The sequence below is a fragment of the Meleagris gallopavo genome, chromosome 7 (assembly GCF_905368555.1).
Source record: "Meleagris gallopavo chromosome 7, MGAL_WU_HG_1.1, whole genome shotgun sequence".
In the NCBI taxonomy this organism is placed as follows: domain Eukaryota; kingdom Metazoa; phylum Chordata; class Aves; order Galliformes; family Phasianidae; genus Meleagris; species Meleagris gallopavo.
The window spans coordinates 16,285,165-16,299,346 of NC_139410.1; the positions used below are offsets into that span (position 1 = coordinate 16,285,165).

At 39.4% G+C, this 14,182-nt stretch overlaps 1 protein-coding gene across 7 annotated transcripts in view; it reads left to right on the top strand.

Annotated features, from left to right (window-relative positions):
* The window catches only part of GPR155 (G protein-coupled receptor 155), a 29,086-nt gene that overhangs the window by 649 nt on the left and 14,255 nt on the right, over positions 1-14,182 (top strand). For 3 of the 7 annotated variants that reach the window (XR_014884454.1, XM_085228368.1, XM_085228363.1), the window contains exons 2-6: positions 5,937-6,442; positions 9,916-10,315; positions 11,090-11,255; positions 12,406-12,561; positions 13,516-13,599. Coding sequence is in view for 6 of the 7 variants with exons in the window: in XM_085228368.1 (XP_085084494.1) it covers positions 5,950-6,442; positions 9,916-10,315; positions 11,090-11,255; positions 12,406-12,561; positions 13,516-13,599 (1,299 nt within the window). In the remaining variant the exon portion in view is untranslated. Of the gene's footprint in view, positions 1-2,784; positions 2,823-2,862; positions 2,964-3,058; positions 4,877-5,936; positions 6,443-9,915; positions 10,316-11,089; positions 11,256-12,405; positions 12,562-13,515; positions 13,600-14,182 lie in introns of those variants that run through there. The other 4 variants (XM_085228364.1, XM_085228365.1, XM_085228367.1 and 1 more) reach the window with 4 other exon arrangements.

The window sequence follows — 14,182 nt, forward strand, 5'->3', positions numbered from 1 at the left end:
TTTGTTTGTTTTTCCCCAGGACAGCTGTCACAAGGCATAGCGCTGCTATTCTGTTGCGTCTCGCGTTTCTCGGTGGAAACGCCGCGTGCTGGTGTCTGGGTGGCTGAGAAAAGGAGGGCGGCGGGGAGGTTCGGTCGCAGGAGATGCTGCATCCCTGCACAGAGGTGTGGCACGGAGGTGCTTCTTCAGGGCTGCTGACAGCAACGTGTGGTCTGCGTTCTGAGACATGTTTTGCCGTTTGCTTCACAAAGATGCGTCTGCTAACAAGCCCTTAGCTGAGCCTGATTGAAAACCGAGGGACGGGATAGTATTTTGTGCTGTAGGCAACTGTTGCTTCATTCTGACGAGCCTGACCAGTTGCCTAGATGGAGCCTGGGGCAGTGATAGGCGCTGTGCGGCACGGTTCCTTAGGGCTTCAGGTGCCCCAGCACTGCCGTGTAACCACAGCACAGGAGAGCACTGGAGAAGGAGCGTGGCCTTGCTCAGGTGCTCAGAGATGCTTGCAGCCTCAGACCTCTTGTGGCAATGTTCAGGTTGTGTGCCAATGGAGGGCCGTTTCTTGTCTTAGTTGCTACTGGGATTATTGTGTCTGCTTTTTTGGCTCGATGAAGAGAAAAGCAACTCGTGGTTAACTTGCAAGAATAGGAACTGTAGTAATCACTTCTTTCCACTTCATTTTATCATTGTAACTCTCTGAAGTTGCTTCCTCTTTGCCTTACAGTATAAGCTATTATTCAAAAACACTTATCCCAGTTAAGGGGGAGATGAATGGTAATTTTTCCTGCCCCAGTTTGACTTTCAGCCTCTCGAATAAGTTGCCACCCTTGGGATGTTCCTTCATCACATTCAGGTACTAAAGTCACAATGTGGGATATAACTTATGAGTAGTCTGTGCAGACTTGCCAGCACCACCAGGATTATCCTGAAAATGGTGATAAGTGAGACCTTACAAGAGGATGTACACTGAGGTGTCTCCTACAGTGTCTTTCATTTAAGTAATTTAAGTAATAATTAAAAAAGAAGAAGAAGAAGAAGAAAGAGATTTTCTTTCTGGAAAAGACATTTTTCTACTTCAGTGTTCCAAGAGGAGCTTGATGATGTTGCTCAACTCACAGCTACTGCAGAACTGAGTTTCTGGTCTGGTGAATTTTAACTCTTTGCAAATATTGACAACATACAGGAGACACAGGCAAACATCAGTGCTCCAGTTTATTTCAAGAGCCTTGTAAGCTGCACTGGTTCCTTGATCTCTGTTGTCAGTTCTTGTGCCATATTTCCACTAGTGATGCCAGAACTGTCTCTCCTTATGAATGCAGGCTGATAGTGGGCTGGAGGCAGCTCCTCCTGGCACAGCTAATAACAGATGAGGCAGCACTATTCTTAAAAGCTCCATGCTTATTGGCCTGCAGTTCCCAGCAATGAAGCTGTGACTGAGCTTTCAAGGATCCAAATCTTACTCTTCAGTCCTTGAACAGAAGATGATATATCGTATGCAGCCAAAGACAAGCTCTTGCCTTTCAGGTATATGTACTCATTTTCGTGTTGTTTGACTAGTTAATTTCTTATGCGTACTGTGAGAACAGTTCTGTGTAGACTATACAAGGCTTTGGTTTTGGATCTGCTCAGCATTGCTGCTTGCGTTAAAAGCTGTGAGATGAAGACACTTCTGCTTACGTGAGAGGCCAGACGGAAGCCCTAGGTGTGATAAGGCTGTATGCCAAATCTGTGATTGGTTAGGTAATCCCACTGCAGTTATGTAATGCGTGCATCTCATTGCAGATGGGACTGAGGGAAATATTCACTATGATATGTAGCCCACTATGCAAAAGCCTGCGTTTCTGGAAAATACCCATCACTCTGTGATAGATAATCTGTGGTACACGTGAGTGTTTTGGGCTGTGCACAGCTTTGGAGCCGAAGGGGTGATTCACATCTCAGCCTTTTAAGGAGCACCAGCAGCAGCTTTGCCACAGTGTGCCATTTCTCTCTTTGAAACTCATGTGGTTCATGAAAAATTGTGCCTGGCTGACATTTACAGAGGCCCTTGGAATGAATTTCAAGGTGAGGATAGCCTGGAGGGAAGTGCAGGAGTGTTTGTGGTGCTCTATGAAAGATGGTTGTAGGCTGTGTGGGTGTATATTCATGTTAGTTTTGATCTGCTATTGGAGATAGGGATTGAGCACGTGCTGCTGACTGGTACAACCAGAGTCAGCTTGCTGCACGCTCATTGGAGTGAGTCTTGGGTTATGAAACAGCAGCAACTCCGTAAATAATTTTAAAAGGGAGGGAAGAGAGGTATTTAAACAATTCTAGCACAATTTTGGTTTCAAAGAATTTGCTTATGGAGCTGTATTGGTAGACTTGCCTGCAAAGGCCTGGTCTGTACAAGGAAACAGCCTGCGTACCTTAAACTGCTTCTCAGGAGGGAGAAAGGGGAAGAAGTTCTGACTGCAATTAGCTGCTAGATAGCTGTGTGAGGCTGAGGCTTCTGAAGAGAGCATGTTGAACACGTTGCGTTGCAGAGAGTCTCACATCTGCACAGTGCTGCAAGCTGGAGGAATTTGAGGTAGGACTGTTCCAAAACAACCACTTTTTACCCTGCAGCTAGGGTAGAATGTGGCCAGCTTCTTTCAGGAATTCAGCCCTGGAAATCTCTTGATGTGCCAAAACGAAGTTTGGCTTTCTTGTGAACAATTTGCATGTCTGAACTACTTTCTTAAATTTTGCTAGTAGAAGTGGTTTGTCATCTGCTTTACTTACTGCTATTTTTTCGTTGTTCTCCAGCAGATAATTCTTTGAGTTGGCATCCTAAATAAATCTAGGTGAGTGTGTCTTCTATTATGCTTTTTTAAAACATACAACATTTAAAGCAAGTCCTGCTTGGACTGACAGCCATTTTTCCTGGGAAGAAGAGATAGCCAAGGCTGCTGGACAGATCCGGATGCTGCAACTGCTCAGGCCAGGTGAATTACAACAGCATCACAGAGTTGTTTACCAAAAGCTTTGGGCGTAAATAAATGTCATGAGTCAAAGGGTTTATGCTACACATGAATGTGTGTGTACTGGATGCAAGGGTGTGAAGTAGGGCATACAAGATCTCATCTTTGCTCTAAGCTGATTTATTTGCTTTTGTAGCTGGCTGTTGTATTCTCTCTGCTCCCTGTGGACAGGAAGATGGAGGCTGGGGAGTCTCCTAAACCCATTGTTGGTGTTTACGGATGCAGCTGCAGTGCTGTAAGAGGCACTGGTTTGAGAATGGGCAACCTCAGCTTTGCCACTGAGCTGTTAGATTATTTGCAGCAGGCAAGTCACTTTGCCTTTCCTTTAGCTGCTGTCTCTACAAAACGGGAGAAAACACCTTGTGTTCCTTTCAAGAGTACTTTACTTAGACTTAGTCAAAAATTAATCTGTAAAGTTAGCAGTAGTGTGACGAATTGGATCATTGGTCATTGTCTCGTGTGGATCCCTCATTAACTGGAAAGTGCATCATTAGCACAAGATAATGAAAAACTGGGAGAGGCTGAAGTTGCACAAGCAAGATGCAAGCCTGAAGGGTACTAAGATGACTTATTTCCTATACATCTTTCTTGAGGGTAGGGAGCACCTTGCAGATAATTTTGTACGGGTGTGGAGAAGCTACAGTCCTTGGTCAAATCTATCTGCCTTGCCAAACACATAGTTCTTGTAAGGGCTATTCCTTCTATGTCTGTTATAGGGAAGAACAGGAATGGTAAGAAATACAGACTGCTTCCCAGTAATGTTAGGAGAAGATGTAAAGCCACTTTCCAGAGACAAAATTCTCATCACTAGGGTGTGTCTTATGTTGATGCAAGCCCGGCTATGTCAGTGGGGAGGCCTAGAGTAAATTGGACAGCTCCTTGCATCCATGGCAATGCTCTGGACATTGTTTGGAGGTGAGAGGTAATTTTGCACTGGAACAAATTAAAGGAGTAATGTCTCTGTGGATGCACCCAGGCTGAGGTCCTTACCTAGTCTGTGTTGGCACCCCTGTATGCCTGGGCTAGCTTCGGTATGAAAACTGGGCTTCTTTCTGAAAGAAGCTACATGTAAATCAGCTGGCACATGTAACAGGGCTGTAGAAGTTGCCCTTACAGGCAGCACTTTGTTAGCCCAGTAAATGCTGTCCCTTTTATGGGTCAAAACCAAAAAGGATTCTAGTACTGGTTAGAAATAAGTAGGGCAGTTTTACTGAGTGTTTTGATGAGCTGTTTTAAACATTAGCATCTGCATGGGGAAGAAACACAAAAGTAATTGAAAGTCAGTGAATGCCATGTTCTTTCTGGGCTGATCAGTAATGGAAAAGAGCTCTTGTTGTTTCATGATAGATTGAGTGCATACAGTTTAGGCTGTAAAAGAATATGGAAACAAGGTGTTGTTTGGTGGCTTAGTGTTTTTGATGTGTGAAGAATGAGTCTGTAGAAGAATGTACAAAGGAAGAATCAATACTGATAGACTTTGAAAAATTTCCTCTGCAACAGCATTATAGATGAATAGGAGCTTCATAAAGATGAGTAGGTAAACTAGGCAAGTTTGTGTTTACCTTGAAGCAAAGGATTTTGTAACTTTTGTCTCTCACCCCTAGGAAATGGATATACAGCCCTGAGTAACTGTGGGAGGCATCTTTTTGGCAGAGTAGGAAAACTGTTTTGGGCTTAAATTTACAGCAGAATATTCACAAAAGAAGTCTTGGAGACAGACTGCAGTGATAGGTCTGGATTAGAGCAAGAGCTCTGAGTCATCTGTTTATAATTGAATAAATGCTTATGAAAGTACAGAGGCAGAGGATATAGTGAAACAAAAGAGGAACGAGGAAGGAGCCCTAACAGCACCACAGGACTTTGAGGGATCCTCCCATGTAAGTACTATAAGAACAAGTAGAGGTGGGAGGCGAATTAGGAGGAGGTCTAATTGCAAAAGGTATGGGAAGGGCAAGATTAAGAAGAAGAGGAGATTAGAATGTATGATAGTCACAAAGGATGAACTTTGTGTAGCAATTCTGAAAGTTTAAGATCTTGGTCTCTTAAGCTTTTGGCAAGAGCTGTTTCAGGGGGAGGACCTGGGTTAAATGAGATCTAAAGAGGGAAGTAAAGGAGGACTCCTGACCATGCTTGCAGCCTGTGCTTATGGAAGAAAAATGAAATAGCAGTAGGTAAAGGGAAATCGAGGGTAGGGTTTTAATACTGGAAATGTAATTTGTATTTTTATTGCAAAGGAAAAAGAACCAAGTAAGATATGAATCACAGAGGACATAAGATGTCATAGGGCAGGCACAGGGAATTAGAATAGTAAATTAACAGTTTGGTAATTGGAAGCAAAAAGAATGTGAGACTGTATTTGGGAACTGAGTTAACGAGGTAAGTAAGGTTACAAGTTATAAGTAAGCTAATGAACATGTGAAGAGTTGTATGCTGTCCTAATAGAGATTTAACTAGATTTCTAATTTCAGTCTGGCAAGATAAGGAATATACACTGAGAACTTGGCTGTTGCTGTTTCCTGACTGAAGAGGGCTGAGGGGCTATGATTTCATCTAAATGTTGTTTAGATCCTTCAACAAAAAGTCCTTCAGTTATAGTTCCTTTCCTTCCAACAGATATTTTTTTTTCTTTTTGCATTCCCAAACTACATTTAGTTTTAACATGCAGTATTATCCTTAAATTTCAAGCTCAGTTCTTCAGAGATTTTTAACCTCATCATTTGTCTCGTTGGGTTGTGTGAACCTGCAAGAACATGTGAGAACAGAATTATTTCTCAGCTTTCTTATTTCTCGCTTTTATTTCTCTATATCCACTTGTTAGTCTCATTGTTTGTTTTTCATGCACTTACAAGCGTAAGCTCTTCTGTCAACAAGCTAGATAGCATTAACTTTCACCAACACAGTTTCAGAAGTTAATGAATGTCTTTCTTTGTTTTGCAGATGAGATCATTGAATGCTCTTTTTTTGCAAGTGGAAGTCAAAGGAAATGGATAGCTATATTGACTTCGGTGCAAAGAACCTGTCATCATCAGCCAATATGTCTATTTCTTTGCCGGAACAAGTTGGACTCAATGTCACTGATGGTCCTCCTTCTATGTCAATAAGCAGGCTTTTTCCAGCCCTGTTAGAATGCTTTGGAATAATTCTTTGTGGCTATATAGCTGGAAGAGCCAACATTATCACATCAACTCAAGCTAAAGGACTAGGAAATTTTGTCTCCCGTTTTGCACTCCCAGCTTTATTGTTCAAAAACATGGTGGTACTTAACTTTTCTGATGTAAATTGGTCCTTCCTGTACAGTATCTTAGTTGCCAAAGCTGCCGTGTTTTTCTTAGTCTGCGTTCTAACATTATTGGTAGCCAGTCCTGAGAATCGATTTAGCAAAGCAGGTTTGTTCCCTATTTTTGCTACACAAAGCAATGACTTTGCGCTGGGATACCCAATAGGTGAGTAGTTCCTTACGCTTTCTTTTTCAAAAGTATTTTTAGTGTTGTAGATGTTTTTGCTTTTATTTTCCTTTTTTTTTTTTTTTTTTATATTAACTTTAGAACTGAAGTTAGGAGCTACCTAAACTTTGTCTCAATTTACATTTCTTGAGGGAGCTCATTTTAAAAATGAAAAACTAATCCTCTGGCCATGTACAGGTGTGTGTATTGGGGTGGGTGGAGCAAAGCTGTCAGCTAGCATGAATGAAACAATTTAAGACAATACAACTCCTGTTATCAAGCACTATGTGACTTAAAAATATATATATTAAAATATTTCAAAATTGGTGTAAATTACCCTATACATTGTGTAGGTTAAGCTACCCTAATGGATAATTGCCAGTTACCCTCCAGAACAAAATTAATTGCATTGCAAAGTAGGAGTCCGCCTGTAGCCCGTGAAATAGCTGTAGTGCGGTTTAGTACTAATTTGGCATTAACTCCTGCTCTACCTCAGAGAAGACACGTTGATATCTACTGGTTGTGGAATGTGCCTCACAATCTCTTTAGAGCAAACTTTTGTGTTAATTAATTTACGTGGCCGATCAAGTTCTATCCCTTTATCTTTGTTTTCTCAAAACCAATGGATGTTCCCTTGGGATATAGTCTTGAAAGCAGTCTTTTAAAAGAAAGATTACTGTGTGATTTGTGGTAATTTGTTTATCTCAAATAGGAATTTTATGCGGCTGTGATACCTTTTTCAGTAAGTGTGGCTAAGCACCAGTCCAGTGGACTTAAATGGGGGTGGAAAAAGAAAGGGAGGGAGTGGAATACAAAGAGGCATTCAGAGTATAGCTCGTAAAGCTGTGTACTTTTATTCTTGTAAGCCTGCATTTGGAATGCCAAGCAATATCAGTTATTAAACTTGATTTTTATCCAAATCTGCAAGATTTACTTTCTTCCCTTTTGGCAAGCAAGATATTATTTTCCCTATTACTTTTCTTAAGGGCATATTTATGTGCTTTTTAGCCATACATCCTATGATTCTTGAGAAGCACTCTGGAGTTGTCGCAGGCTTCTCCCACCTGCTGCTGTCAGACTAGCAGTGCTTTTTACCTGCCTTGGGAAGATTCTGTGTGCCAGTGCTGCTTCTCCCCATGCTGACCTGTGTAGCTGGTACCAAAAGCATGCTGCATGTAACAGGAGTTTCCAAATACCCCTTGAGTGCATGGTGTGTGGGGAGGATTGCTGGGTTCACTGGTATTTGTTTACTTCTTCCTGAAGAGGGGGGTGATCTGTGCCACATAAGTTCTCTTGATTACAGAATGAAAAATACAGATACGGAAGAAAAGCTCAAACATTCCAGATTGTGACAAGTAGCTCCATATTTTAGGGAACTTTAAGAGCGAGCAGTTTCATTCACCCGGTTTCAGGCAGCATGCTGTAGAGAATCTTGAATCTTTATTCTTTTTAAACTTGCTGGATGTGTGTAAAATACAGACAAAGGCAATTGCAAACTTTTTCTTCCCTAGATGAAAATACATTTTCCCTCAGTTCCATCTCCTGAGACTTATTCCTCTTGTGGGAAATGTGAAGTATGTCCCGAACAGGGCGGTGAGGATTATTTCTTAGTTTCTTGGCACTGGATTAAAATGCCAGCTAGGGTTTCTCTGAGGCTCTCTGAACGTATTTCCACTGCCTCCCTCTACTTAGAACGTTCTACTTTGAATGACTTTCTTGTCAGATTACATTTTTTTTCAAATATTCCTCGATTTATAACGTATGATTCTTGCCTGCCCTATGTGCAATCTATCCAAATTCACATGTGGTTCATTAGGAGCTTCACCAGCACGCCTAACACAACAGTGGCACTGTAGGCACTTAAGGGCTCTTTGTTTCTTAGAGCTGTTTATGTCCTTTTTCCCCCTCTCAGTTCTCCCACCCCAAACTTTCACCAGTTTTCAGCATTCTGTTGCAAACATAAGCTATTCCCCATTAGTGTGACACTTCTGAAGTGTGTGCAGGGCTGGACACACGTAGTGCTTTCTTTGTTTCCTTTTACTTGTGTGTTAAGTAGTGTTTTGAGTGAAACCTCATCTTCTAACAGATAGTTCTTATTAATTTCGCCTTTAAAAGTCATATGCTTCACTTTAAAATTGCATAGCAGAAGAATTTAGTAAAGACAATTCTGTATATTGCAGTAACACAATTTTAAAGACAATTGGAGTTATGTGGTTAAAAAAAATAGAAAATTCAGACTTCTTATCCAATGTGATTTTTTTTCTGCAGTAATTCTTGCTGTTGAAAAAAAACTGTGCACAGGAAAAAAACCTAAATGCATAGGAAAATGAAAATTAAATTTGCAGAGCTCACCACCTTGCTTTTCTCTAATCCCTGTTACAACAGTTCCCCACTACAAAATGATGTTGGCTTGAAGTGAAAAAGAACTGGTACAGTAGTTTGCTAGCATCCCCCTGATGTAAATACAATTGCTAAGAGAGAAAGCTTTGTCTGTCTGGTTTGTTCTACTGAGTGAGGTGGTACAACTGTGGGTGAACAGATATGTCTACTCTTGGGTGCTGTGTTGTTGAAGAACAGGTGTAGCACTGTGTAGCATTGTGTGGATGATGGGAGGCTCCATTACAGCAGCTGTGATGGTGCTAAGTGCAGTAAGCATTAACAGCTGTGATAGACATGTTTTTGAGCAGCTGGGATGTGGAGAACTGGGGAAAAAAAGAAAGCTTACTATCATTGGGGTTGGTGGGAAATTGAGTTCCCTTTTTCAAGATTCTCTATATTTTCTATTTCTATCCTATTTTAGGGGGGGGGGGAGGGGGGGTGTCTGTGTGTGTGTCTAACTGCCCAGAACCAGTGAATTCAGAGAGTTGAAATAGAAGTTTTCGGATTGTGAATTTTTTCACAGCACTAAGAAGTTCCAGTGTTCCACTACCACATCTTGTCTCCTATGGAAACTCTTTCTGGCAGTGCTGTCAATATATACATTAGCAAAATAGAAGCAGAACTATTACTTTTTAAATCTTATATATATATATTCATAACTCTTGTCTGTAAAACTGCCAGGAATCTCTTTACATTCACACAGTTACTGCTTTGTGAAGCTTAAGAATAGTGACAAATATTTGGAAGAACACTGTATGCAGTAAAGACTGGTCCAAAAAGGCAATGCAGCAAAAAAGTGTCATTCAGCATTTGGAGTGAATCAAAGAAGACATGGAGTTATTTTTATTGTGTTTTTTAATGTAAATGTTGAATGTTTGTAGAATCATTAAATAATGTTGAGTAAGTTAATGTGTTCAGTACACATCTGTGACCTAATGGTGATGTCCCCTCATATCAATTGTAAATTCTGTTGCTTTTAAAGAATAGTGAAATAACTTTTCTCAAGTTTCAAGGGAACAAAATTTAATTTCACTATTAATGAGTTTTTGTACTGAAATATTATCACTCATCACTCTTCATTTCCTGTCTTCTAGTTGAAGCTCTATACCAAACCACTTACCCAGAGTATCTCCAGTACATTTACCTAGTGGCTCCAATATCTCTTATGATGCTAAACCCTCTGGGTTTTATCTTCTGTGAAATCCAGAAATGGAGAGACAATCGCACTGTGTCCCACAGCAAAATCAAAATAGTGGGCCTAGCACTCCTTCGAGTTCTGCAGAACCCAATTGTATTCATGGTCTTCATAGGAATTGCCTCAAACTTTATTCTTGGCCAGAGAATTCCTGATTACCTTGAAAATTTCCTTGATGGACTGGGCAGTTCATTTTCTGGCTCTGCACTTTTTTACCTTGGACTAACTATGGTGGGACAAACAAAAAAACTGACAAAGGGTATGTTTGTTGCACTGATCCTTCTCATCACAGCTAAACTGTAAGTTCTATTTTTGTACTTTCATAATTTTGTTTTGTAAAGCGTTGCTGGATGTTTTAACCTTATATATTGTATATTGGTCATATGACTTTTCTTTCCAGTATTTCATCTAAATATTTCATTTGCTGCAGTTCTACAGTTAGCATAATAGAGATATTTTGTCACTGTATTTAGACAGTAAAATTTGGAGACACTTGAATATCATAATTACAGCTTACTAGGAAACTTACTACAAGACTTACGTTGTAAACCATCTCAATTATAAGTTTTTTAAAATATGAGAAAAAATAAATGATTGTTGCTTATGGAAGCCTGTGCAAGATATACATAGGAAGCCCACGTAACATCTGTCTGCTAAAGGCATTCAGACAAGCGTGAATGGAGGGGTTTATTTTGTAGGATAAAACTTTTAACATGGGATACTTGGGCTTGCATGCTTGTTTGATGTCAGACAGTTCATGTAAATTGATCTGATTTTCAAGGTTGCTGACTTATGTATGTTTGCTGTTTCTTTAGCAGTTGGAAATTGTTTTGCTTTTATATTTTGCCTTTCTAAATCTGAAGTTATTGAAAGAATATTTCTGCACAAGTATGTAGTAAAATGTGTTGATAATCCAGGGATTAGTGTAATTTCTAGCACTTGTGTGTATGTTTTGTTTAACTTGTAACAAGAAGATTTGAAGCAGCTTATAGACGTCACGATTCCTTTTCTGAGTAAAAACGAGTCTATTGCTCTGACTTAAATGAATGACTTCTTTCCCCCTTCTTTTTCAGACTTATGATGCCATTTCTCTGTAGAGAAATGGTGGAACTCCTGGACAAGAGCAGCAGCACGGTCAACCATACCAGTTTATCGAACTATGCATTTCTTTATGGAGTTTTTCCAGCAGCACCTGGTGTTGCAATATTTGCAACTCAATTTAATATGGAAGTAGGAATTGTATGTAGTCAGTTTTTTTCCAAACTTGTGCTTACTTTGGGCTTGAGTTTGTTGAGTAAATACTTATGTAATATAAGTACATATGGTAGAGTATCTAATAAGTACTTTTCTGAAGAACAGACTCTTTAGATTTCAAGTCTGAGCTGTAATGCAAGTTAATAATTAACCAAAATACTGTTTCCTGTTGTCTCAAGTTTCTTGATAGTGCACACTCTTAAATAAGTCCTTACACTTTTCTTATTCATGACAATAGTAGGAAAAACTAGGATAATTTTTGTTTTCTTTTTCCGGAGGTCTTATTTTTGGTCTACTGCTTTAGTCAGAAATAGAGCAGGAATGTTGTCACTGATTTCACTGACAAAGTGAGATGAATTAGCTTCAAGCTGATAGCTAATGGAAAAACCTGTGCTTTAACTGATTATTTTGTAGAGTACTCCAATTAAATCTTGTGGTAGAAACACATTTTAAATAAAGGGTATCAAATATCTGTTCAACTTAAAATATAAAGTTTATGATTTTTTTTTTTTCCCCACTTGAAGATTCTGAAAGTGAAATATTACAAGGTAGAAATTTGTGCCCAAGCAAGTTAGGAAATCTCTTTAAAATAGTGATCTGAAGATTGAGTAGAAACTCACCCTTCCATCACTGTAAATTCTAGACTTCTAGAAGGCAAAAAGATAGTGAGAAGCCTAAGTAGAAACAATTGAAATGAAAAACAAGATTTCTTCTCATGAATTTATACATATTACTGTTAACATAACTGAGTTTACTTATTTATTTATGATGTGAATAACCAAAATTGCATCCAAAAGTATATTGTGACAATGGAAATTACCTCTAGGTTGGAGTCATTAGTATCTCTAACACCCGTGAAAAAGCTCTATAAGCAATTGCAATTGAGAACTCTGCATTCCCACTACTTCAGAAGTTTGTTGAAACATATAAAATGGATACTTCCTCTCTCAAATGCTAACTGATTTGTCATGGAAACAGCTCAGTTATTTGTTTAAAGCTCTGTGCTAAAGTTGAAGTTACAGTTTTGCTAGGGGTTGCATTTAAAAAACAAAAAACAAAAAAACAAAAAAAAACAAAAAGATTTATTTAACTTGAGATTTCCTTAACTGTTCATGTTCTGTTTGACTCTTTGCAGATTACCTCAGGCATGGTGATAAGCACTTTTGTGTCTGCACCCATCATGTATGTTTCTGCATGGCTTTTGACCATTCCATCTATGGATCCCAACCCACTGGCATCTGCTCTCCAGAATGTTAGCTTTGACATAAGTATTGTCAGTCTTGTTTCTCTGGTAGGTGTTGGCAAAATGAAATACCATTGCACACTGTAATATCAGGGAAGCTTTAGTACATAAGCAGCAAATCGAGCCATGATTTAAGATGAGATTGACATTTCATCATTGGATCCTGTTGCAGAAGGATGAGGGAAGAGCTGAGTTTAAAAAAAAAATCTGAAAAGCTGCACTGTGTGGAAGAACAACTTGAAGTGCTTAGATATCTCAGTAATGCAAGCTATGTAAAAACTTCTGCTGGAATTGAATTTAAACTCCTGAAATGTTAATGAATATTTAATTAATGACGTAGCAGTGAGAACATTTAACTTGGAAGCTTTAATTTAGCTTTATCAAATTCCATTCCTGGTAGTTCTGGGTGTCTAATCTAGAAAAGCATACTGAAATCTCAAAAGTCTGATGTGAATTGTATTTTGATTTCACAAGCACTATGAATAGTGTGCTTAGTCTTTTAATTTTAAATAAAAGCTTCTATGTTGGAGAAAGCTGATAACTTCTGAAGTTGGTATCACACTGAACCTTTTGTCAAAAACTATCCCTCAAGGGAAGCATCAAGTAAAATCTGCCTCTTGCCATCATTAATCACTTTGGGAGATTTAAAAAGGACAGGATGCAAAGACTGTTACATTCCAGACTTCCAGCCTATTCTATGTCTGTTTATGTCTTGGGAAACAACCAGGTTTCTGCACGTGGTAGGCAAACCCTTGGTACTCCCTGGAAATATTTCACCACTGTGAGAACATGACGACACATTGCTTTTTCTAAAGCATCCAGATTGGCAGCAGGTGGTGTCAAGCTGACTGTGGCAGTCATGTTGCTAAGAAACTTCTCAAGAAGATGTGTTGTATATTTAACTGCACCAAATTGTGCCAGTGTTCGTCTTGCTCTTTTTTTATTATTGTTGATGTTTTGTGTGTGTTGGTCTCGCATTCAATTTTATCTTGTTTGTTACAGATTTGGTCTCTTATTGTTGTTCTTCTGAGTAAGAAATACAAACAGCTTCCTCATATGATTACAACAAATCTACTCGTTGCTCAGGTCAGTAGTAAAAAAATATTTTTCTGTGTGTGTGTGTGTGTGTGTGTGTGTGTGTGTGTGTCTTATTTTTAACACTTTTGCAATTTGGTTTCTGTAGCATATCTTTGTAGCCATATAAAATGAGCAGAGGAATCTAATGTGTGACTTGTCTGAAAAGTTTCTGTGATTTTAGAGGTATAGCCTTGAAGAAAATGGCAGGGTGATTGTTTTGATCGTGCAGCTCTCATAGAGCAGCATCTCAAACAGATCTATAAGCAATCAGAATGACAGATGACTTTTTGCAATATATTTTTAGCATTATAAACTACTGCCAGATAGCAGCACTGACTGCACTTTCAGTTCAGTTTATGCCAATCTGAACTCAGCAGTGCCATGATAGGGAGCAACATGCATCCAACTCTTGGTGACCTCATTCAGGGAGCGAAGTAGGAAAGTAGTCCATCTGCTGGTTCAGCTACCTGAAGTGACTCACTGAGGGATCAGACAGGTGCCAGTGCTAATGCAAGGAAGGGGTGTGGGAATGCATGGCTGGTGGCTAGGGAACAGCAAAGCCAAATAGCAGACTTGGATTAACTGTAATTGT